Raw genomic sequence first — 25,769 nt, 5'->3', positions numbered from 1 at the left:
AGCACTTTTGAGTATGTTCAGAGATTAAAGAATCAATATGTTCAGAGATTGCGATGCTTTCTTTTTGAGCGTGTTTATGTGCGGTAAGAATGTGATTTTTCGTCGAATATTATGCCTAAAAATTTATGCTCTTGTTTTACTAGAAGTATAATTTCATTTAGGTGCAGTTTTGGATCACTCTGTAAACCTCTTTTGGGTGAAAAAAGAACAGCAGCTGTCTTTTGTGGAGAGTACTTAAACCCATTCTTGTCTGGGTTTAAAGCCAATGTGTTTAAAGAGAGCCGTATATCTGTCTCTCGCAGGTTGATTAGGCTGGAGGATGTGCATGCTATTTGAAGGTCATCAACATATACGGAATGCATGATGGACTTTGGAATTATTTTCGTTCTGGAATTCATTTTTACTATAAAGAGTGTGGCACTTAAAATACACCCCTGCGGTACACCGTTTTCTTGAATGATTTTTTTTCTAAAGGGTGCAGCCTAGGCGTACATGATGTGAACGGTCAGAAAGAAAGCCTATCAGATAGTTAAGCATCCTGCCATGGATACCTTGGTCCGCTAAGTCTCGAAGAATCTCAAACCTCCAGGTGGTATCATAAGCCTTTTCCAAGCCGAAAAATACTGCCAGACAGTGTTGTTTGTGTATGAATACTTTTCATACTGTGTTTTCAAGGCGAACAAGATGGTCAGTTGTTCAATATGCTTTCTTGAATCCACATTGGTGGATGTCCAAAATTTCACGGGATTCCAGGGCAAACATTAACCTAATATTCAAGACACTTTCAAAAGATTTTGAGAGAAAACTAGTGAGTGCAATCGGTGTATAACTAGCAGGAGACGTTGGCGGCTTTCCAGGTTTCAGGAAAGGACAATAATAGCTTTTTTTCATGCTTGCAGTCATTTTCCACTTTCCATATTTCGCTGAAGAATTTCAAGAGGACCTCTATGGCATTTTTTGGCGTTTCTCGTAACCTGAGACGCTTTGGGACGTTAAACCCCCATAAAGCATGAACCAATCTACGGCAGCTTCGGAAAGGTGGGCCAGCATTTCAGAGTGTATTTCATCGGGGTCAGGTGCTGTCTGCTTACCGGTCGACAGTAGTTTATGTATTTTTTGAAGCTTAATTAAGTTGCTCCACTTGTCGACAGACTTTATTTTTCAGCTGTGTTTTTGTACTTCAAAATTAATGTGTAGGGTGAGGAACTAGAGATCGCCAAAAATGCTCCGCAAGTATGTCTGCCTGTTCATCAATACTTGTTCATGTTCCTGGGACCGTGAGAAAAGGGACTGTCATGGAGGAGTAGCTATCATTCAGTTTACGGACTTGCTCCCACATTTTCTTCGATGCGATTGAACTGTTTATGGAAGATGTATAGTTTTCCCATAAAGTTTGCTCAGCGCACCTACGAATATGCCTGGCTGTGGCTCCCGCCTTTTTGAAATTTAGGTGCCTTAAAGGTCCAAGCGCTCGGCATCGGCTCAACCACCAAGATTTCTTTTTCCTCGGAGACACGGCTGTCCTACGCACGGCTAAGCACGGGCGCTCGGGTCCGTGGTGACGCACTACTCACCATCATCCCCCTGTAGGGATGTCCCTGCGGGTGCTCGGGACCCCGTGGTGTCGCGACTCACCAACGTCTGCATTTTGCAGAAACCACTGCGTTGAATGGTTAAATGGTTTATCGGGCTCAACGTCCCAAAGTGACTCTGGCTATGCGAAACGCCGTAGTGGAGGACTACGGATAATTTCGAATACCTGGGATTCTTAAACGTGCACTGAGCCCCTAGCATTTCGCCTCCATCGAAATGCGACCGCCGTGGCCGGAATCCAACCAGCGTCTTCTAGGTCAGCAGGCAAGTACCATAACCACTGAATCCCCGCGGAGGCTGCTTTGGGACGTCAAACTTCGTAAAACTTAACCAAACCACGTTTAATTATGGGGCACCTGGACGTTTTGCCGATTTCAACGTTGGCATCACTATTCAGGCCACTGTGTTTACTAAGTGCACAAACTCATATCCATCTTTTTCGCACAACCTCTCGGCGCATGAGTGCGTCTCCTCCTCTGCCTTCTCCAGACGTGCGTTTTTTTAGAACCAGCTATCTGCGCGGCAGAAGAATTTTAGCGCACTCTTCAGAGGGTTCCACATCTTTTAAAAGAGGCTGACTGATTCGCTCGCTGTGAGCTGTGCTCTCATGGCATGCATTTAACTGTAGTACATAACAAAATATAAACGGCGGTGGGCGAATCAGCATGCTCTGTCATGGTAAACAACGGACTTTTAAGAAGCCTATTGAAAGAGCCGTCGTTGCGCCTGTTTGTCACGCTGGCAGCCGCGGATAGTGGATCCCTTTTCTTATAGTATCAACACAATTCGGTCAGCACTGGCCGCAATATCTATGAATGAGACTTGAAGCAAATGCGATTTCTCGGGAACTACACAACATTCATGTCACCCACTGCAACTATGTTTCTTGAAAACTTGGTTCTATATTCTTCGCCAAAAGAACCATTTAGCGAAGAGTCTGATAACTGCGAACTTGCCAGCGTATCTAACAGCCTATTTAGCGTTCAATACGTCTCGTATGTTTCCAGCTAATGACGCCAGCAGACAGCTAACGTACGAAGACTCCAGAAGCGGATCTATAGGCAGCTCCGGGGAATAGTAGGAGGTTTGTTGGGACAAGTACGGTTCCTACGTGCACATTTATACTAGAAATTTTATCGCAAGAATAAGCAAATAAAAATAAAGCAAAATAGTTACGCAAACGCTGTCAAGTACAAGAAACAGCCTGAACTGTCGGGCAGTCATGTGTGAAACAAATTAAAGGGGAGCTATAGGAAAAATCTTGTGCAAGGAGGCATCAAAAATAATCCTTAAGTGCACATCGCGGCAACAGATTTTCAATCATAGCAAGTGCATAGAATAGAACCCAAATATATTAAGCAACACTTGTTGTTGGGCTAGTTGGTAATACATACTTCTGAAGGAACCAGCGCACAAAACACAACGGACAAGAAAAAGGTGGTACACGACAGACAGGAGCGCTCCTGTCCGTCGTGTACCACCTTTTTCTTGTCCGTTGTGTTTTGTGCGCTGGTTCCTTCAGAAATATATTAAGTGCAGACAAAATATTGAAACACAAAAACATCAGAGTACTGTGCGATGTCAGTACACGTTAAAGAACGCCAGGTGATCGGAATCACCCGGAGCCCTCCACTGCGGCGTCCACCGTAGCCTGAGTCGCTTTGGAACGTTAAATCATCATAAAGCCATAAAACAAAAACATAAGAGAAAAATGCAAGTTGCACGAAGTGACCTAGTGGGAAAAAGATCCTCGCGCAAAAAATTAAAACCATTCTTCAACCATATTCAAAATTCCGCAAGTGCGCTTTCCCACATAACTATCTTGCCTTAAACAAGATGGCTGATTTCGCTATAAAGAAACTACGTGGGCTACAGGATGGGCTCTAAAGGTGTGGATAGAATGTAAAAAACGTATTTTGGAAGAATTAAACAAAAAACTAGTCTTTCTTGCTTTGTTTCAGCTAGAAATGCATGGTCAGCCATCTTGTTATGGACAACATTGTTATGCGAGAAAGAGCACTTGCGGAATTATGAATATCCCTTTTAATTGACATTTTGCACTAGCTGCACTGGGTCGAAACAGCGATGATTAAAAAGTAAACTCGAAAAGAAGAATTTCCCAGACACTAGAAAAACAGCAGTCCTTTCGAAGTAAAAAAAAAAAAACCTGATTCATTATGCAGCATCTTTTTAACACTAGGCAATTTGCGATCAAGAGCCACCAGCTTTGCCACTAACGGTAAAATGCTTTATTAAGGCGGAAGCCTTTAATGCCTCATCGTTGTAAGCAGGAGCTGTCGACAGAAAATGTCACGCTTTTCAGTTGGTCGAAACGGTCGTAACGTCACAGTGCGCGAATTTCAAACGGGGCCAATTGTACTTTGGGTACTAACCATGCAACCAATTATAGGGATCGTATAGTGATGCTCCAAGTAAGTTTGAGTTTAGTTAATTGCTTACTTAACCAATTAGTCCAATTAACCTTTCTTGTCAGCCCAGATAAATAAATAAAACCGAGTAAGAAATTGGCCGAGCTTGGGAATCGAACCCCGGTCTCCGGAGTGCGAGTCGAGCACGCTACCACTTCGCCATGCCAGCTCGATGGTTTGGAATGAACAAAGGTGCGTCTAATGAACACGGTGTCTTCGTTCACTCCCATCTTCCTCCCTTCTCTTCCGGCGAGGTTTAGGTGTCCAGCGAGATATGAGAGACAGATACATTTCCTTTCCTCAAAAACCAATTTACTGACAAGCAAGGCTTTGTCCGCGTTTCAAATTGGTCCAAATTGTCGTGATGTCACCACGCGCGAATTTTGACGGGTGTCCACCAAAATATGTGAGACAGTTACTGCGCAACTTTCTTTCGTCAAATACAATTTTCGACTAGTGTCTACTGAGATATGCGAGACAGTTAATGCGTAATTTCCTTTCCTCAAATACAATTTTCATTTTCTTCATTACGGCCCCTCTTTCTTCTTTCACTCCACTTCCTCCCTTCCTGTACAGTGCGGCTCAGGTGTCCACCGAGACGACAGAGAATTACTGCGCCATTTCCTGTCCTTAAAAAGCGTTGCGTTCAAAGGGCAAGGCATCGCGCCGAACGGGTGGTGGCGTTCAATGGACTCCGTGGCAGCGCTACAACACGCTGTCGCGTTCCACTCCTAAAGGCGAAGCTTAAGCGTCATTAATTGGCAGTTAATTAATGCACCAACAAAATGTGAAGTGAACAATCGCGTAGCAGAATGCAGCACTCAGGCTTTCGCCTTTCAGCACTTAGCCGCTATAGTTCCTCGTAGTTTTTCTCTGTGGATATGGCGCAGTGCCAAAAGTGACCAAACACACGGTTTATTCCGCATAATTCCGCATAATTTAATCTCATTTGACTTTCTCGTCTCTAGTACTGGTAATACAATAGAATAAAGAAGCCTGAGCCAGCACAGATTAACTTGTTTCAGTGGGACAAAGAAGCGTTGTAAAGCAAAAATTAATTTGTTTTAGTATTTTAGAAAGTATGTTGACTTTCCTCCTACCATTGCAGAGGATCAGGTTAAAACAGACTTATTCCTCTCTACTGAAACGTTTCCGTAGGAGCCGCGCATACAGAATTATTACAATACGGAGTCTGTGTCGTACAGAAAATGCACGCCAATGCGTAGGCTTCCTATATCCTATCCGTAGACTTTACAAATCCTCTACGTATGATTTTGGTGCGATTTCCGCATGATGTACTTACATGACGTCATATAGCATCCGTATGTACTTCCACCTTTCCGTATATGCTGTCCGTATAGTCTTCATAACTTCCATAAGCTGTCGTTTCCGTATAAGCCACACAGAAAGAATACAGAATAACTGGAATGTTTGGAAGACTCGTTTTGCTAGGGCAGGCTAACTACTTTGATGTTTCTTTTAAAAAATTTGCTTCTTGTGCAAATGAAGTTTTAGTGAGCTTTAACGCACGTCTCACTCAGCGACTAGTGCAACTCAGCGCTCGTTCAGGGTATACGTGTTTCTTTTGTTTGTTTTACAATGGCGGGACTCATTAAAATAAAGAAAAATTACAGGCTGAAACCAATTACAACTAAAAAAGGGGCATAGCTAAAAAAAGAATTTCGCGGAGCAGCAAGTACAAAAAATAATTAGAAAGGAACTGCAGATAGTGGGAGGAAATGACTGTTAAGGGGGATGGGACTGAAAAGGAATAGGTAAGCAAAAAAACGCGGTAGTGAATGATATCTGTTTTCTTGCGGGGCTAGCTATTGAAATTAGTGTATTTATATATAAGGGATGCTGCGGACGTCTGGCCTCAATGTGTCTGCTTTTGGTAGGTTATTCCTTGCTCCCCTATGTGCTGCGGTGTAATATAAAAATTTCTGTAGGAAAACCTAAAAAGACAATAACTCGCCACCTCCCCCTCCATTATGTTTGTTTTGTATTCCAGGTATGGTATTTTATTATACAAATATTTGTACTTGCTGCCTGAGGTATCGATTGCTCTGAGTGCTATTGTTGCCGAACTGAATGGTAGCCCAAACACGATAAGTCATTATCTTTTGGTCATAAAGAGAGGCTGGCAGGTTGGAGGTGGGAGGAAATGGCGGTTCTGGTGAAAGTGCTGGTTATGGGGCTGTGAAGGATGAGTGCTGCGCTGGGGGCCCTTCCTGTGGGTGAAATGATCAGTTCATGGAGTGACCTGATGAATCTTTGTTGTTCATCAGGCGCATTTCATGAGCTGATCATTTCGCCCACAGGAATGAAAGCACAAGAGGAAGAAGCAGCATCACAACGGCAACAGCGTTCTTCACTATCGATTTATTGTTCTCCTATTTCCAAGCTAGCAGGCGAATAGGACGAGGTTCTGTCAACAGTGAAGTTCAGAGGGGTTCTGAAGTACATTGCGTTTATTTATTCCTTCATTTCTTTTCTCCTCTTGTAAGCTGTAATAATTTCACAACAGCACGTCGCGTTGCCAGAGAGGAGCCCCACCCAAGCAAAAGCAAGTTCAGCAACGTGGATTCCAACAGTTGGGACAAATTGCGCAGGCTAGCAATATGTCTTCATGACGGACGCTGGCTTTCTGCGTCTCGTGTTTCCATGCCAGTGACCGCGGCTTGTTCCCACGTTGGCGACAGCGGTGTTCCTGCGTGCGCCGCGCCTCCTTTCCACATCGACCACACACGCAGGGACAAGCGGCAATCCGGCTCGGAGATATCAGGATTAAGAGCAAGTAGAAACGGAGCAAAGGGGGAAAAAATGGGACTAGCACTAGGAACGCAACAAAGTCACGAAGCGCGGGGCCGCCGGAAAAGCGGCACAAAATCCCAGCCGGCCTGCTCTGCCCTCGCCCCACCGGGGCGTGGCCGCGGGCTTTGGGCGGGTCCGGACTCGGCGCTCGGGCTTTTGTCCCACTTCATTAGACCCGCGGCAGTGGAGCATCAATAACACAGCAGGGGGAATAACAACGCTCGCGGGACCCGGTCCGGCATCGCGTTGCGCCCAGCGCACGCAGCTGCCGCAGCCGCGGTCGGCGAACAGCGGCGTATCATCGCAGGCTAGATATGATCTTCACCGGCCGTCTTATCGTCGTGCCCGCTCGCTGCATTGTCCCCAGCTCGGCGGCGTGTTGCGAAGCGCTGCGATGAGCCGCCTTCGAGGGGTTACGGCGCACGTAACGAGCGGACGCCTTGCGAGCTTCCACGGCGACGCGTACCGTGAACAGGGACGGTTCATTTTGTTTGCATTTTTTGGTGTAACCTATTTACTCGCATAATGAACGCACTTTTTTTTTCCATAAAAGCATCTCTGAAAATGGCAGCAGGGCGTTCATTACGCGGAATAAAATATTTACAAAAAAACTGAAGCCGTAAAAACCGGGCAGAATGTAGAATGGTGAAATAAATACCTCGCCCGGTAAGATCAAAACACGATCTTCAGCGTGGTGTCCTTGCTCAAGAGCATAGTCAGCAACCTTTATCAAACCCGCATATAATTCCTGCAGTGGTTCAAGTGCTGCTCGAAGTGAGCACAGCTAGAATTGAATCTAGCACAACACGCAGCATTCAGCTCGAGGCCCAGCCGTAGCAAGTTGCTACAATCCTTAATATGGCAGATCGAACAGAAAACTCTTAGTGACTAACCTTGCTTTCTGTTGGCTCTCAGATTCCGCGCGGAACTTCGGACAAGGACAAGTATACTGGACAAGCGGATTTTTCAACGTGAAGTTGTTTATGAACACAATTTTTTTCATATATTGTAGGATTCCACTTAACAATCAATATATCCTCAGATGTCTCCTCGGCAGGCTTGCAATTCTTTGCTAATGACGTTTTGTAGCGAAAGCTACACTAGGCTGGCAGAAGTGCATATCGCGGTGCCTGCCAAAGGCCACTACTGCGCATTCGCCGTTACCAAGGCAACCAGTATCATGGCAACATGGCGCCGCAGCTACTGCCCCGCACTGTACATGCCCAGAGTCGCGCCGCGCAGCTGGGATACAAGCCGGAAGCGATGCGCTCGCTCCTCAGACGCGCACCATGGGGGAAGGAGAGCGGCCGCATGCTCTTCACGGCTGCAGTACAGGCTGCGTGAAATTCAGTGTTCCGTTCCAGAAGTCGTCGCATGCTACAAGGCCGGCCGACAGCGTGAAAACGAGGCGAGAAAGGCTAAGCGGGCGGCCGAGACGCCCGAAGAACGAGAGGAACGCCTCGCGAAGAGACGCCGCCAAGATGCTGAATGAGAACGACGGCATGTCGCTACCGAAATGTCAGCAGACAAAACTGCTGCCATTTTCTAAGCTATCGTCAAAAGCGGTCCCCATTGGTTTGCTATGGCAGTCTTAACTACTCGATGCGAGCGGTGGACGTCATTTAAAAGAAAGATTTTTCTAAGCATCGTAAGAATAGACCATCACCTTCAATATTTCCATAACATCACCTCAAAATATTCTACAGTTGCCTCACAATCAAAAATTGATGCCCAAGAATCCTGGACCTGATAGGTATAGTAGCCTTGACAATTCACAACTAGCTCTCAACATTACTGCGTAGTTATTTTGGCTTCTGAAAAGGGTGCCTGCCATCATTACCCGTCATCAGCAACAGACTGCACGCCAAACGAAAAAGGTACGTTTACTACGCGAGGGGAAAAAAATTACATGTTGGCAGCCGAAATTAGGATGGGGAGGTGCGTTCATTTCGCGAGTGAATACGGTATTACTAATGACAAAAAGGAAACGAATTAAAACAGCCGCGGCGCTTAATGATCAAAAACCTTTTGAATATAGAAATGACGAAAAATACAGGTTGAAGGAATTTAAATAGCAACACTTCATTACCATGCCCTTAAAAATTACTACCGAAGTACGAAGGGTACGAAGTACGCAGCTTTGCATTTTGGGCTGCAATTTTTTTTTTACGGGTGGAATTGAAAGATTCTGCGTTCAAGTAAGCGTTTGGAATGCCCTCTTTTTCAGGAACACACTTTTCGACTTAGATTCCACCAGCGGCGATCCACTTCCCCCATCGGCCCACTGGTCTCAACTCTCACCGAACAAGAATGAGGGAGGCTTTTCTGCCTCACCCAGCTCACAGCCCGGACCGCGCGCCATCGCACTTCTGGATGTTTCGAAAGAAGAAGCAACATGTATACCAAAACACAGAAAGAGAGCTGTGGCGCCATCTGCTGCATCCACTGCGATACAAGGGCACTGGGATGCTAGCGGAGGCGTCCACTTTAGGACACAGGGCTTGGTCAGCGATATTTCCGCGAAGTTTTCATGGTGGACTGATGATGATCGTGTCCAGAGAATTTTCGCCTTTCATAAGGACTGTGAAGTGTACATCACGATGGCTGTGGCAAGCACCGAGGCCACTAGCCGAGGGAATGGCTCTGGTAGCACGCTATATTTTATTGCGAAAATACTGTCAACGGATTAATTTTTTCGATGACCTAACTTTCGCGTTTTTCGCGGATCATATAGACCTCGCAAAAAACTGATCCCCCGAATAATTTGGGCAAAAGGAGCGCTAAGGGGTCTGTCAGTTCTTCTTCGTGCAATCTTCTGATATTGCGAATTTTCCGAATTCGCGAAAAAGAAGTCGTTTACAATATGCGACAGAAAACGTATGCCAGAGCGGGCACGAAAGAGAGCGAAACTGAATAGTACCGAGAGCGACACATTCACTCGTTACGGTGGGAGCTAATAAAGGACGGCTGCACTGGATGCGCCATCTCGTCCGCTTTGTTCAACACTATTGAAAGCTCCTGCTCCTCTTTATTTTAGGAGCCTCAATTCTCGAATACAGCCACTGAACTGCCTGCCCTCTTCTTCTTCTTCTCCACAGTAAACATGGGACATACCCTCGCGGGGGGATTCGCCAAGGTAGGGTGGTGGATGCCAGCCTTCCCTGACACTACGAACTTCCTCGTCTATACCAGGTGGCTCTTTCTGAAGTTTGTTTTCTTCTTCCTCATTCCTCCAGGGGAGGCCTCCCAGCCCTGCTACCTGTCCAAATGGCGTTGCCAGAATAACGTTCACGGCGATTTATTTTCTTGAAGCCCAACGTATTTTACACTCAATGTAGCTTTCGTGTACTTGCCACGCCCTATACTTCCTGAGGCCTAGTAAGGAACCTGATATTTCTCTATCGGATAAGATTATTGTGCCTTAAGCTGGTACACTGCGATGTGGTGACATTTTCTTGTGGGAATAAAAATAATGAATGTTTCAATAAAATTAGTGCAGTCGGAATGGATATGAGACTATATCGATATCTACCGAGAAGGGGTTACAATAAGGGGGAAAAAGCAGCCTTTTCTGACATTCTTATAGAATTTTTTTTTTTAGTACCGTTACCCGTTTTCGCACGAGCAAAGCAGTGTTGCACACTTTGTGCAGGTGGAAGCCGGGCTACCCGTTCAAAACCTGCTCATCGCAAGCGAATTAGTTTGCACTGCTTAGTTCACGAAAGCACTGACAACGCCGATTTTCTTCCCTCACCACCAGGTTTCCGGAAAAGGAGTCGACAGTGAAGACTTCGCCTTCCAGGCTTTCGCATATGACGAGCGAACAAGAAATGCGAATTCGCGACAGCCAGCAACTAGGTGTTAAATATCCCAGTGAGCTCAATTATGTCAAAACGTTATCATGTCAGGGAAAGAACACAGTCACCACGTGAACATGGTTTATTAAGTAGCAATTTGGCGCGTGAATTTTGGTTCTTTCCACGACCAACAGCCATCCGAGATCCCAGAAGGGGAACATTTTCGTCAAGACTATGATTTCAGAGCACTGGTTGCAATTGTTCATGTTGGTTCTCGCTAGGGTTGCGCGTGTCACTCCTCTCGTTGGTTCCTCGACATGCGTGAGTTCTGCGCTGCTGCCCTTATCCAACAAGATGTCTGTTTTAGCATAGGTGACAAGCTTGCCTCCGGATTGTTCCTTTTCTCCCCACGACTCGTGTTGGTTCTGTCCTTCGAATTAGCTACTGTCCTTGATGCCGAATTCCCTGCCAGGCTTTACTTCCTGGCAGCCCCGCGCTTCCCGGGGGTGCTTCCGCGGGTCCTAGAGCGCCTCGTTTTCTTTCGAGACTTCCCCGCGGATCTGCTTCCTGAAGATGTGCTCGTCGAGCGGTGGCGCCGCTTTCCAGTCCGCTTGCCGTGGGCGCTGCTGCGCGTCGAGCGTGAAGTTCGCGACCGGCGGCGCCTACGGCCATGGCTCCTGGAAGCACCGCTGCTGCCAGAGGACGCCAAGTTGGCTGGGCGCCGCGATCTGGTGCGGCGCCTTTTGCCGACAGCGGTGCTTCTCGATCGGCGGCGGGTGCGACTACCTCGCTTTGCCCCGTGGCTGCTGGCTTTAGACGCGTTACTGGAGCCGCGCTTCCTCCTGGTCTCATTCTTGTTTCCGGGCAAGATGCCTGGCGAGCGGCCCTGCCGCCGAGTGGCCACTGTCCTGACGCGACGCCTGGACCCCCCACAGTCCACACCACTGGGAAGATCTTGCGTGCCTTTCGTCTTTTTGGCGACTGCCTCCGTTGGCAATGGCGGCGCAGCTGTAGATGCAGCGCCAAGTGGCGCACTCTCCTGTTTTGCCAGGGGGAACCCCTGAGACGCGCTCACCTCCGTATTACCAGGACCAGTGGTCGCCTGCTGTGGACCAACGGTGACCGCATCCGTATGAGCGGCTTTTGCTTTCTGAGGTCCTCGCCTTTCAGGCGGTTCTCCGTCTTCGATTGCAAGCGGGGCTGACTGTTTCCTCGATGGTTCCTTCCCAGGCTGGGTCTCGTCGCTGGACATACCGATTCTTGCCTTTTCTTCGCGCACAGTTCGAGCACTCCACAAGCGATGCTTTCGGTGGTGTTCGCGAAAACGCGGAAGGAGCGGGCTCCTGATCCCGCGGGGTATCGGATGAAGCTTGGGTGGGCGCACTTTCGCCGCGCCCTTCCGGTCGCCGCTCCTCCTGGCTGCTACTGACCTCTGCGACGAGCTTCAGTGTGCACAGGCTGGTGGCGCCGTGTTGCTGCACCCGTCGCGACAGCCTTCGGAGGAAGCGGCTGGGCCGGCGCAGTCCTGGGCGGTCGGGCGAACGCTCGAGCGGCTAGGGCGCTACTGCGCGTGGCATGCGGGCCGTGCTGTCTTTCTCCACATCTTCGATCCATGTCAGTGCGAAGCGATGTTTAAGAAGCCAAAGGACGCAAGTAAAATCATTAAAGGGCTAAAATTTGGGTTTGACATATCGCTAGGAAAATATTAGACGGCGTACATGTATATTTTCTTTAATGCTCCGCAGGAAATAACAACGCACGTGTGCTGTGCAGCCGCAGTTTCTCAGTTTCACCTCTAGAGGTAAAAAAAAATGAGACGCCATTGTCTTTATCTATGTTTTCTCTATGAACAATTAAACGGTGGGTTCAAAGGGATATATGGCATTCCAGTTGCCAGGCTCTATTTATTTATTTATTTATTTATTTATTTATTTATTTATTTATTTATTTATTTATTTATTTATTTATTTATTTATTTATTTATTTATTTATTTATTTATTTATTTATTTATTTATTTATTTATTTATTTATTTATTTATTTATTTATTTATTTATTTGCAATATTCTCAAGGCCCGGAGGCATTACAGAGAGGAGGGGCATATAAAATCAGCAGCAGTTTCCCTGAAATTTTCTACATCGGTGATGGCAGTGATGGAGGGAGGTGGTTCCAGTCATTTGCAGTTCGACGAATATACGAATTCAAGCAAAGGGTTGTTCTGTAGTGCGAGATTCTTGCCTTAAAAGGTGTGGTCAGTGCGTGAGGGTATATAAGATGGAGAAAGCCGTAACTGATCTTTGAGAATAGGGTTAGTGTAATAAATCCGGTGGAAAAGACACAAGCGAAAATTTTTACGGCGCAGAGAAAGAGCTGGAAGACCAGGGGTTGACTGTATTGCAGATATGCTTGCTGTTGGTGAGTTACTTGAAACAATAAAACGGGCGGCGCAGTTCTGAACGGACTCTATAATGTTAATTAGAGATATTTGATTATTATCCCAAATAGAGCATGTGTATTCTAGTTTTGGTCTTATTAACGTCCTGTACAAATAAAGCTTAACAGAACTGTTTGCAGCTGTGAAATGGCGGCTGAGAAATCGAGTTTGCGGTTAGCCTGATTATATACATAGTTCACGAGTAATTTAGAAGATAAGAAGGTTTTGTCCTTTTTCTTCGCCATTCGGAGCAAGGAAAAGTACTGTAACCGCCAAATGCGTGGTCGTTATATTTCAGATTTTCACAGCAACGAAGCAAAACAGTTGCATGCCGTCTTACAATGGAGGAGGCAGTCTGGATTTGGCGCCTTCTCATGGCAAGACGCCATCAGCGGACATTGCGTTTTCACCGAGCTTCCGGCGTGCCTTATGTGCTGAGTTTCGGTTTTGTGCAGAAAAGAGCGCCGGGTTCGCTCTCCCAACGTGGAGGACACGTTGAGGGATCGCCTTTTCAACTTGCCATCAATTCTCTTGTTCCTTTCCGTATTTTTCCTTCCCTTTCCCACCATCCCCTACTGTTTTCACTGGCGTTTTACGCTATGCCTGTACCTCACGAGTGCTTTAAATGCGGCGTGGTTAGAATACTGTAGTGCACTCGATAAAGGCTGGTCCTCCAGCCGAAACGTCGTGAATTAAATAGTATGTTTTTCAATTTCTGGTTATATATATATATATATATATATATATATATATATATATATATATATATATATATATATATATATATATATATATATATATATATTCACCGCTCTATGGCGTTCCATGTCACACTCGCGGTAATACAGGACGCCCTACGTCCGCCGTATTGGACGAGGCTGGCGCTGGTGAACTCTCAAGGTTGGGTTACACGCAAACATAAACACTCCCGAAATTACAAGACCGAACCGCCGTCGCCGTAGCTAAGGTGGTAGAGCACCGGACGCGCAGTTCGAAGGTCGTGGGTTCGGATCCCATCGGCGGCATGGCTGTTTTTCATCTTCTTTATTATTGTCTTTAAGGGACAGATTAATCACAGTATTATCCTCCCATTGATCAACCCCAGAAATAAAAAAGAAGAAAAACATTCTGCGCTTCTGCGAACATTCTGCGAAGATGTCTTGGCTTCTTGAAGATGCGGGTACCTGTATAAAAATCAACCGCGATCCAACAAGAAAAATTGAATCGGAACTGCAGAAACTGCTGACTGAAGTGTTCACGTACGCGTCTCCTGAAAAAAAACAGTTGTACAATAAGCTTCTTTGCCATAATGGTTCGGCTCCCGCCGAAAAACTAAACGAAGTTCCCATTGAAGACGAGGACGTCATGGTTTCATTTGACGTGAAATCTATGTTCACGTGCGTGCCAGTGGACTTCGCAGTACAGTGCTGCAAGGAAGTTCTTTGCACAGACGCCACATTGCCCTCAAGGACCCCGTTCGAAGTGGACGATCTGTGCCGCCTGTTGAGATTCTGTCTCGACAACACGTATTTGGTTTTCAACGGGACCTTCTACAGACAGTGCTTCGGCACAGCAATGGGCGCATCTATTTCCGTGGTCTGCGCTAACCTCGCATTGGAAGCCATTGAGAGCCTAGCCGTTTCAAAGTTCAAACCTTCACCGAAGCTATTCCTGCGTTACGTGGACGACTGCTTCAGCATTATGCATCGCAGCGACGTACAGCTTTTCCTGAGACATCTTAACTCAATCCAGCCAACTATACATTTAACCGTGGAGGAAGAAATGAATGGACGAATTCATTTCCTTGATGTCCTCGTTCAGAAGAACAACGCCAGGCATTAAACCTCGGTGTATCGAAAACCGACCTACACTGGAAAGTGCCTCAACTTTGAATCAGCAAATCCTATTGGACACAAGCGTTCGGTCGCCAGTTCACTCTTTAATCGCGCGTTCACCCTATGCTCCCGCCCGAAAAAGCGCCACGGGGAAATCGCCTAAGTGAAAGCAGATCTCAAAGACAACGGATACCCCCAGCAGCTACTGAGAAGCCAAGAGCGCTCCGCCCAAGCATCCAGACTTGGCCAAAAACAGAAAAACGCGGAAACCAAGCGTGCAAGTATTCCGTACGCTGCGGGGGTGAGCGAGGCACTTGCACGCATTTTCGAAGGCTATGACGTGCACATTGCTCATCAGCCTACCAGCAAGTTGAAACAGCAGCTGGTCCGAGTTAAAGACCGGCTAGAACCCTCAAGATACCCTGGTGTGGTGTACAAGATACCATGTCAAGGCTGTGACGCTGCCTACATTGGCGAAACTAGAAATTTCAGACGAAGGCTCAAAGAGCAACAGAATGACGTCATGAACGGCCGCTCTACACCTAATACTTTGCCGGGACACAACGCATCAACAGGACACCCCATTGATTGGGACGAAGCATCTATCACTGCCACAGAGAAAAACTTATCATCGCACCTCCTTTTGGAATCATTCCACACACATAGCACAAAGCATGCTCTTAACAGAACACGCGGTAATCTGCCAGAAATCTACAATCGCTCGCTAGGAAATTTTAACCGTATATAAGCCACTGTCGTTCCATGCAGCGCTCTATGTGCTCAAGGGGACCCGTAGGGGCCCCGAGATGTCGTGTTTCCTTTTGAAGAATTTGTTGGCGAGTGTATGTTTGTTATTTCCACTATGTTCGCTCCTCGCCAGACGGTATTCCGTAAAACTCAGGACTATACTCTTTAGAACTTAAGGCACGGAATTGTGTTACCTACTTATTCCCAAAATCTTAGTTACTGTGGCAGGTGCATGGCAGGCACATTGTTAACCAGGACTCACAGTTAAAAGAGGCATGACTGACCATCTCATTATATTTTTTAAAAAAAGAATTTAAAAAGAATTTAGCGTTCCCTAAAGGCATAACTAGCATGAATCGTCTAAATGATTTAGAGAATAAATGTTTTGTGTTTTGAAAAAAAGTACAAATTCTAGTAACGGGTGATTTCAAAATTATAATTTTAGACTTTATTGTTCAGTATAAAATCTCAAAATATAAAGCCAATGTTTTTGCAACACCTATCCTACCACTCCCTTAGCAATAAAAGCGGATATTATTTTCTGAAAAGTCCACCAACTTTAACAGTTCAAGCACATAAAATTGATATCTTAACAGGCAACGCTGCCCAAACCGTTACGGGGCTGGCGAAAGTTTCACGAAATTTGCGGTTGTCATATACGAGGAATGAATTTTAGAAGCTAGAAATAAATTAGAAAATTTATTAAATTTTGCTTTTCGGTACAATACGGGTACCAAGAATCATAAATCGCTGTCTGAAATCTTTCTACGGAACTAAGCAGTCTCCAACGCAAAAGTTGTATTTTCTTCGACGCGGTGCATTTCAATAGTTAGTCCAATGACAAACTAATTCGTCTTACTCTCGCATGGTTCGATTACATTATACCTATGTGGGGAAAATTTCTTTTTTTAACAATTTCCAGAGGCTGCACTGAATAACAGGCTCGGGGAACCATAAAGTGGGCACCTGTCACATTAGGTGTGAAATGTCCAAGAATTTTTCAGCCAAAGTTGAACTGTATGCCGCATGTTTGAAATGATGGATGCGTCAAGGTCCCGGGGACTTGCTGCCAACAATAATCGACGTTTTGTAAGCTGTCTCGACGACCGGCTTCATGGAGCCAGTCACATATGTCGAGTGCACCGCAGAAGGAGGCGGAGTCACTTCGCAGCTCAACCTCCCTGCTGGCCTTGGTGCGGCTGGCATGCAAGCAAACGCTACGGCACTTCCGTTCTCTCGCCCTCTGCGTCGGATGTTGTGGAGGAGGTCACAGAATTTCGCTCGTGATATTCACATGCAAGCATCACTGTATGCGCGCACAGCCTGGCCGCCATCCGGCATTTTTAGAGCCCATCCCTCCCTGCCAGTAAAAAAAGATATATGTATAACTAAAATTATGAAAAAGGCTCCTAGCACTGACGTCATCGTATGGATAACAAGACATTGCGGCAAATAAAAGAGGCCACGAGCTCGTCCATTTTGTCTAAGCCACCACGTGTACACGAACACCCTGACCCGGAAATTACGACTTCTACGAACACTAAAGATGCTCCACAAACACTACATATTCACACTTAAAAACCCCGGACAAATCACCACGGTTCCTGGTACGCCGTAACGCCAATTCACCACGGAAGACGCAAACATCAACACTTATCACAGCGCGCTCGATACACTCTTCCAAGAGGGCCTTAAACAGTTAAAAATGCCGTTGCTGCGGGAAGTATTCGGCAGGCGCCAGCCATCGCATTGACTCTCCATGACACTTTTTACCATTTAATATGCGTGCCATACACCACAGACACCCCTACGCTGGAGCAGCGGGGAGGTCACTCTCTCTCTTGCAGTCCCGAACTTATCCTCCGGGCGCTCCTTACCCAGCACGTCAAGAATGTGGTGGGCGAGAGTTGCACCATGCGTACACCATATTTCGCATGCAAAGAATGTTTTCTCTTTCCCTGCCGATACCCTGCCAGCTGTGATCACTAGTGCATGCCCTGGTGACGCCCATCACTGGTAGCACAGGTGGGCGTCACCATTGCATGTAATCTTATTAGAGAACGGAGGCGCACTCATCCTGAAAAAGGCGCGACCACACTGTCACCTCCTTTGCCGATACACTCATTCGCGCAACGCCTCGTAGAACCAGTGCGTCAACAGTACACCGTGCGTTGTGTAACTATTGCGCTGCTGAGATTCGGAAATCGGGGCTGGCGCAACTCACTCGGACGAGAGCGTGTAGGATGAGAGGCGTCGGCGACCGGCAGCCGTCTCCCATGGAAACGGTGACGAACCGCGCCTGGACGAAGATTGGCGGCTGAAGCGTCGGCTCTGCCGCCGCTCGGCTCCTTTGTGACGGAGGTACATTTCGAGGTACATGTCCTCCTCACCCATGTCCTCCGTGATAGACGTCGCCGCCATGCTGACTCCTCGCTTCCCTGCGCACGCAAAAGAAACCCTTGAGGAACGTGGTCGTACCGAGATCCTCCTTTGACATTTCACTGTCGGTTATTTCCTCGAAGTCTGTCTTTTTTTGTTCTTTTTACAAAATGATAGTTCAACTGGCGTCACGTCTCTTGCATACAATGAATTCATGCCTCTGCACCACTACACACTTTGGGGCTGAAGCTGCTTTGTTTGGGAGGGTGTGTTATGCACTTTGTCTCGAAATTTTTAAGCGCGCCTATAATAAAAGGGAACAACCGGCGAGACCTCAGCATCTCCATAATGAGACCTTATGGGGCATAAAACATGAAACCGACAAGAATAAGCCACTCCCAATCAACATACGCATGCAACACAAACCTTGGAGTGAAACGACACTAGTTCCTGCGATTAGTCGTTTACTTTTCTGATCTTTTTTTTCCGAGTGCAAAAAACGCTACTTTAGTACACTTTGTCTCCATTTACACTGAGACAATCACAATGCAGATGCATATGTGGAAAGCAAAACAATAGGCGATATCGCCCGACCTATATATATATATATATATATATATATATATATATATATATATATATATATATATATATATATATATATATATATATATATATATATATATATATATATATATATATATATATATATATATATATATATATATATATATTCACTGTGGCCACACACATTGCAAGCGGAGCGGTACAACAGAAGTAAATGTGCATCACGTGCGCATTTATTTAATTGGGTTTATAGACGAAGATGGAGAATTTAATCCCACCATTTTTCCCCCTCAAATTTCCAACTCTGGAATTTTGAGTATGAGATGCTCAGCATAGAAAGCTGCTTGCATCCGCAGACAATATCCACCTTACGACACTCATAAGGCATTGTTCCGAATGAGCATTGTGCTCAGAAGCAAATAAGTGGCATGTGACGACAGCTGCTCGCTTCGGGTGGTTTGAATGGTTACACTTGCGTACAAGCCTAGCAGGATTTTCTTTGCACGCTCTGTACAGTATACTTCTTTATGCGCTCTACTTATGCCCAACAACAATAAAAGGAACTGTCCGTAGAGCTCTCATGAATGTCAGCGCACTGTTTTCCGACAACTCCATGGTTATAAGAGCGCAATCGGCGTATGCGGCTTATTGGCAGAGTGGCAAGAATGCGCAGTCGGTTTGAGTAAAAGCGGGAACAATGCCGCTTGACCACACCCTTGATATAAAGGGTGATCAAAATTCAAGGAGTATAGACACCACATTTTTGGATGCGTGTTGTTTTTTTTTATAATGATGCTTACGGCTTTAGTACACATGCACTACCACGTGATATTCACCTTTGACCGCTAGATAAATTATAATCAAATTTCTCTCTCATGCTTTTTCAGTTTCTGTTTCAACAGGTGAATAATTGTGGTGGTGAACTCTTTTATTTCGCCCAAAAACAGAGGACCAGTCCAAGGAATAGCCGAATAATGGCCTTGCCGTCAAAGTAGCGTATAGATCACGCAAAGCATAAAAAAAAATGCAATATAATCGTTGCTTCGTCGTTTTAATGCACTACAACGCTAAAGCTAGTCTTGCTCTAAAACCAGAATGAGAACTAATGAACAAGATTCGTGCCTTACGTGACTTATACGAAACTTCGACGTCACAGACGTGTTGAAACGAAGTTGAAATAGCATGAGAGAAAAATTCGATCATAAATTATTTAGCAGCCATAGACGACTACCACGTGGTGATGCATGTATTGTAAGTCATGATGTGGCCAGGACACAAAGTGAGATGAAAATTGTCACCATCAGGCACCGAATTAACTAAAATATATTCATGAGCTTTTTAGCCACGATGGATAGCATGAATGTTCATACTGGAAGGACATAGGCGGTCGCATTTCTACACTACTCCGTTTAGTAGAATGCTCCTAGTGCCCGTGTTTTCCGAGATATTCGCCCCCAAAGTTTCCACCGATTTTGCGTAATTACGCATACAAGTCGAGGCAGTCGACGCGAAACTCTTGCCTAGTGTGACGCAGCTGTTGTGTCGAGGGTTTCTGCCATTTCAATAGAAAAATGAGAAAGAGGAACAATTATCGGCTTCGTTGGTCGCTTTACGCCCTTGGCAGACAAAATGCCGCCTTACGCTATGAAGACTTTCGCGCCGATCGTAACCGTCTTGCATGCGCAGTTACGCCGATCGAGCTGAAAATTTGGAAACTAATGTCTCATACCACACACTTAGTAGCAGAATTCTACCAAATGAAATTTTTCAGCAATATGACTGCCTTTTAGTTCCCATTATAAACATGCCCGATTGTTTCAGTCACTATTTGATTTCATTATTTGATTTTAGTTAATGATATGCCTGACGGTGGCAATTATCACCTCCCTTTGTGTCTCTCTGGTTGTATAACTTATGTGCAGAAGTGTATTTCGCATACCTCTCAGCGCCTAATTTTAAGAAACCTGTAAAGCTTAATTTTGATCACCTTGCATATGGCGCTTGCCTTTTGCTATCATCGAAGCCGCTGTTGGCGCGCTTTGAAACCCACTGGTTTCATTTTTCCCTCAGTTTTCTCACAGTTTGCTTCATAACCATATTAAATAAAACTGCGCTACCTTTTAGTAGGTGCACATATTCGGTATCTAGCTTTCTTTTACTGATTTACGGTCGATAAAATTTAGTATTAGATGGAGGGGCAGGGGGGCGCGCGAAATCGTGAGCTGATAAATTCGACTTAGTATTACGAATACATACGTAACCACGAAAGCTTCTAGCCCAACCTTAAGTTCTACCTACCATATAACGCACCGTATCTAAGACAGTTCAGTGCAGAACCTGTTCGTTCGAACGATCGATGTTTTCTCCTCCATATTCTCACGAGGTACGCGCACCTGGATCGGCAGGCCAAGCAGACATGTCGAGTGACGCCAGCCGTGCTGTCAGAAAATTCTGAGGAACTCAAAATTCTAACGGAGAGTTGACCACGCGACGCAGCTAAATACAGGTGCAGTGAACACTGAAGACTGCCGTCAGGTTGCGAATGTTTGCCGCGGACGTTCGTGCACACGCATTAGTTAAAGTGCCAAAAAACTAGTCGAAATTCAAAGCCTCGAGTACACGTTTCATTTTGTGCTGCACACTGCTACAAAAAAAAAACAGTAAAATGAAGCTAACTTAACCACTTAGTCGCCGCCACTAGCGTGGGGAGACGGTGGCTAGTGTCCCTTTACATTTAGGATTAAAGGGAATAACGCTGCTCGTTGAGAAATTAATGGTTGCGAAAATGCCGTTTTGCTCCGAATGGCAATATCCTATAGAACTTTTAGCCATTTCTGGCTTAGAATGTAGAAAGCAGAAGCTAGACTCGCCCATGTTCTCTTCCGTACTAGGTTCGAAGAGAATCTCCCAACACCTTCGTCTCATCCAGCCAGTGCGAGAAAAAAGGTTAACACGGTGCATGTTCACCTGTGCGGAAACACCATGCCGTGCGTTTCCCAGCCGGGTCGGGCTTGCAGGGAAGAGTTCCGGTCGTTCAGAGTGAAGGGCGCTCGAGCACACCCGCCGTTGGTGCAAGCGACAGCCGACCTTTACGACGTGTGCGGACCGACCGACGCGCAACTCGACAGTCGATTCTGAGCTGAGCGCAGGTTCCTCAAAACAGCTCCCGGAAAGGACATAAAAACTGCTTCCGCGAACGAGAGGGCGAGGTCGCCGAACCCATCACATTTGGGCGGACATAGTAATCCCACCTCTGGTAGTATCGATTTTTGTCGCAGGGTACGCTGGCGAACACCTGCTCAAAGTCTTCGGTTAATGCCTGGCCAGGAATAGCAGAAAAAGCGAACGCCGACGACGGTTAAACACTGTAGACGGCGCTTTCAAGACCGTTTCTGCAAAACAGCGAAAATTAATAAAATATGACGTCGCGCAGACACCGCGAAGATGAACTATCCCGTTTAATTACTGCGGCCGAAGTAGTTAAACTAACTGCGTGAGAAGAACATGTAAAACACTTTTAGAAGTGTAGCGTCTAGTCTAGTTGGTGTCACCCTCTTTAAAAGTTCCCAGGCCACAGTGTTTGGTGCTGGGCCGTGTGTAGAGGAGGTCTACTACACAGGCGCTTCGAAGCACTCAGCCAAGAATGAAGAGAAATGCCCCCCACCTCCCAGAAATATTTCTAGCGTTAGGTATGCTATTCGAATCGCACTACGCGTCCCGGAAGTGCCCCCGATGGCCTTGGAACTTTCATTATGAAGGGTACGTATTAAAGTGAAATCAAGCTGCGCAAAAAGTGCGGCAAAAATACACGCTGAACTAGGGGCGTATCTAGAAAAACATATAAAGTGCGGGAGGGGGGGGGGGGGGGGGGGGGCTTTGCTTTGATTGCTAGGAACATTTCTCTCCACCCCACCACCAAATCGAGCCTGACTGCATAAAGTATGATGATCTCATGCCTTCCATCATATCCCCCCCCCCCCCCTTTCTCCAAGCAACGCATAAACACGAAAAGTTTTCTAGAAGGTTGTTGGGCGTAGCGAGGACATCCCCATGGCTTCATTTTAAAACGTCCGCCTTATTCAGAGCGCAAAAAAAAACATAAAATAAAATAAAATCACGTATATCTAGCCATAAAATAAACACTCAGAACAACACTGTAGTAGAATGGATTGTTGGGCTAGATGGTGTATGTTGATTTTGGGCAGCGCTCGTCGTGTGTTTCCTTGTTCTCTGTCTGTCGTCCGTTCGCGCTGTTTTCTACCCTGAACAATGCGCACGAAAATAGAAATGTATCAATTATTTAGGCGAATAATGATGACCAAAAAATTAGTTAAATAGAAGGCACTTGTGAGCGCACAAGGTGATTGCCAACTGCACTACTACAGTTTCAGCGTTGCGGAGTGAACCAGTGCATTTATTTTAGGCCGAACTTCAAGACCAAAACTTCCATGAAGAAGTCAATGGAACATCACTGATAGCATGTGGATTCTCTCTGACGAAAAGCAGAAGGCGTGTTTGCATGTGTGCATGCGCACGTGTGATTTTTCTTGTTCATTCCTGTCGTCCACTTCCCATCTGGACCGGTCCTTGAAGGTAGGGATTAAGTAACGGGTGAAAGGGGCAGAGATGAGAAAAGAAAAAAAACTACAAGGCTTACACTAGTTCTCGCTGACTTTCGAGAGTTATGCAGCAAGCGTAATTGCTGTAAAACAGCGGACGTTAGGAGGAAAGGCCATGCCCATTACCACATTAATTCAGGATTGATTGAAAGGGTTGTGACGCCACATGTTGAGCTGCGGAATTAGAACAATTAAACCTCGAATCAAATTGTGACTATGAGGTCGTAGCACTGAAACTTCACTGTGAGATACAAGGATGTGAACGAAATTAACTTCGCTGAAAAGAAAATTCGGGTAATTAGTTCGGAATCAAACCCACGACCCTTCGATTGCGAGTCAGACATGTTGCGACTAGGCCATTGAAACACTTCCTTTTTCCTTTATTAAATGGATATGGTTCCTAAAGGAAACTCCTGAGTATGCTTATGCCACAAAACACCAGACTGTGTAATGCTCCACCATACCCACGCGCGTCCCCATCTTCTCAAACGTCGAAAGTCTGGGAGGTACGCACATGCATCTATATAGACGCTTTACAGCGCCATGGGGGCTGCAATCTTTGATCACGTGATCACGCCGCCATTACACGCCTTCTGACTACTCGGCACGCGCCTCGTCGCGACTGCTGCTGCGTCTGATGGTTCGGTTCCGACAGGCAGTGTTTCGGCTGATACGGTTGTAAAGGAGAGGGAAGACAACACTATGATTTGGTCAAAGATTCGAAGGACATGCGAGAACCCTAAAACGTGATGGTGCTTCAGGTCGCGGAGAGCAACTCAGCTCTCTTTCGAACCAACGGATGGGTGGCCTGAATGCTTGTCTTTGCATCCGCTGACGGCTTTGCTCAATGTTTTTTTTTATTATTTTTATTGTCTAAAACGGCAAGGTTTAATGCTCCTGCGGTAGCGCAGGTCATTGTCATATTGTGTACATGTATGCAGACACCGCTTTAAGACGCTCACATGCACATCGTATGCATTTGTTTACAAACGGGGCTTAGGAAACGTGAAATATTTTACACTGGTTTGTTAAACGCAGAAAGGTGACCAAAATAGACATACAAATGTTAACTATCACGGTAGCAGTACCAAGCATCAAGCAGCCTTCACGAGCTGGCGTGTAATCGTTTCGAAGGATTCCGCGATGTAATTATTATAACGAGCGCATGGCAACCCGTTCACACTACACGAAGTTCACAGTTATGTCAGCCTCACATATGTGAAACTGCGATACGCTCCACGCTCGATGTGCGGACATGAAAATGCTCGCGGTCTCGTATGTGGTAAGTAATCAGCTTCACTCTGAGTGCTTTTCTGCGGAGTCACTTTTAGTGGCCGTATCGCATGGACCGCGAGGAAGTAACGACCACCCAGCACAGCAGCCGTAACGAAAACGCTTTATTCCGAATATGCTCCACGAAAACCGCGCTACTTGAGCAAAGTTCAAAATTAGCACTAAGACGTCATATAATACACGGACTGACGCACGGCGGCTGTACACTTCACAGTCGGTATCTATGAGCGTAAGCCGTCCTTCTTTTCCGTTCCTAATTCAGCCTCGGGTGCTCCTGTTACTAATGGCTGTACACCTTAACTTACGAGCAATGGGGTCACGCTACACACGCAGACGCAACTGCACAGCAACTGAAAACACAAAGTGACGGTTTCGATTGCGGAACAGAGGCTATATTGTGCACTTAATCTCGCAGATTTTCGAAGATCGAAACCTTTCTTTATATAATGGTTATCGAGCCCTGGCGAACGTGTTTGTTGCGTTCGCCCGTTCGGAAAGGGTGCATGGCGAACGGGTGTGAACAGGGACAGTACGTCATTGTGCAGTTCGGTTCTGTGAAGCTCGCAAACGATCGCATCCCGCACCTTTAACTCTCTGTGGCAATTCTTGCAATCCACAATACAGCACGTATTTGCTCTGTCTTTCCATATCTTCGTAGAAAGAACACATTCGGCAGCCACCCGCGATATTTCCACTGCTGCGTCGAGGCGTATGTGCCAACGAATTACGAAGTCCGTAATGGCGCCGCGTTCCGAGCACGCCTGTGGCGCTATCTGGTCTCGAACGGAACAACTGCGCGCTGTAAAGCCAGCTAGACGGCTGTTCCAGGGCAGCATATACCCCCACACTAAAGGGCACTGTTCACGGAACAAAGATTTCGATGACCGTGGTGATTCGGCGTGGCGGTCCATCATACGGCGCTTCCAGAGACTAAACAGTCCCATCGTTGGTTTATGGTTTATAGGGTTTAACGTCCCAAAGCGACTAAGGCTATGAGAGACGCCGTAGTGGAGGGCTCCGGAAATTTCGACCACCTGGGGTTCTTTAACGTGCACTGACATCGCACAGTACACGGGCCTCTAGAATTTCTCCTCCAAAGAAATTCTAGCCGCCGCGGCCGGGATCGAACCCGCGTCTTTTGGGTCAGCAGCCGGGCACCATAGCCGCTGAGCCACCGCGGCGGCAAACAGTCCCATCAAAAGAAATTGATCACATGGCACAACACAGTTTTTAATGCCACAGGCCACTGAAGCATGTTCGTT

The 25,769-nt window shown here is 46.3% G+C and overlaps 1 protein-coding gene across 1 annotated transcript in view; it reads right to left on the bottom strand.

Moving 5' to 3' along the window:
- The window catches only part of LOC149352708 (transmembrane channel-like protein 2), a 67,766-nt gene extending 46,065 nt beyond the window's left edge, over window positions 1–21,701 (bottom strand). Inside the window, exons 1-2 of the mRNA XM_089575717.1 lie at window positions 21,563–21,701; window positions 17,874–18,087 (exon numbers count right to left, since the gene is read on the bottom strand). Coding sequence (XP_089431843.1) covers window positions 17,874–18,070 — 197 coding nt within the window. The 5' untranslated portion in view covers window positions 18,071–18,087; window positions 21,563–21,701. The remainder of the gene's footprint in view (window positions 1–17,873; window positions 18,088–21,562) is intronic.
- Between the last annotated feature and the right edge of the window lie 4,068 nt (window positions 21,702–25,769).

This window comes from Amblyomma mixtum, chromosome 3, assembly GCF_055824585.1.
Source record: "Amblyomma mixtum isolate Tamu chromosome 3, ASM5582458v1, whole genome shotgun sequence".
In the NCBI taxonomy this organism is placed as follows: Eukaryota; Metazoa; Arthropoda; class Arachnida; order Ixodida; family Ixodidae; genus Amblyomma; species Amblyomma mixtum.
Note: the sequence above shows the minus strand (reverse complement) of the source record. Positions and strands in the feature narration are given on the sequence as shown.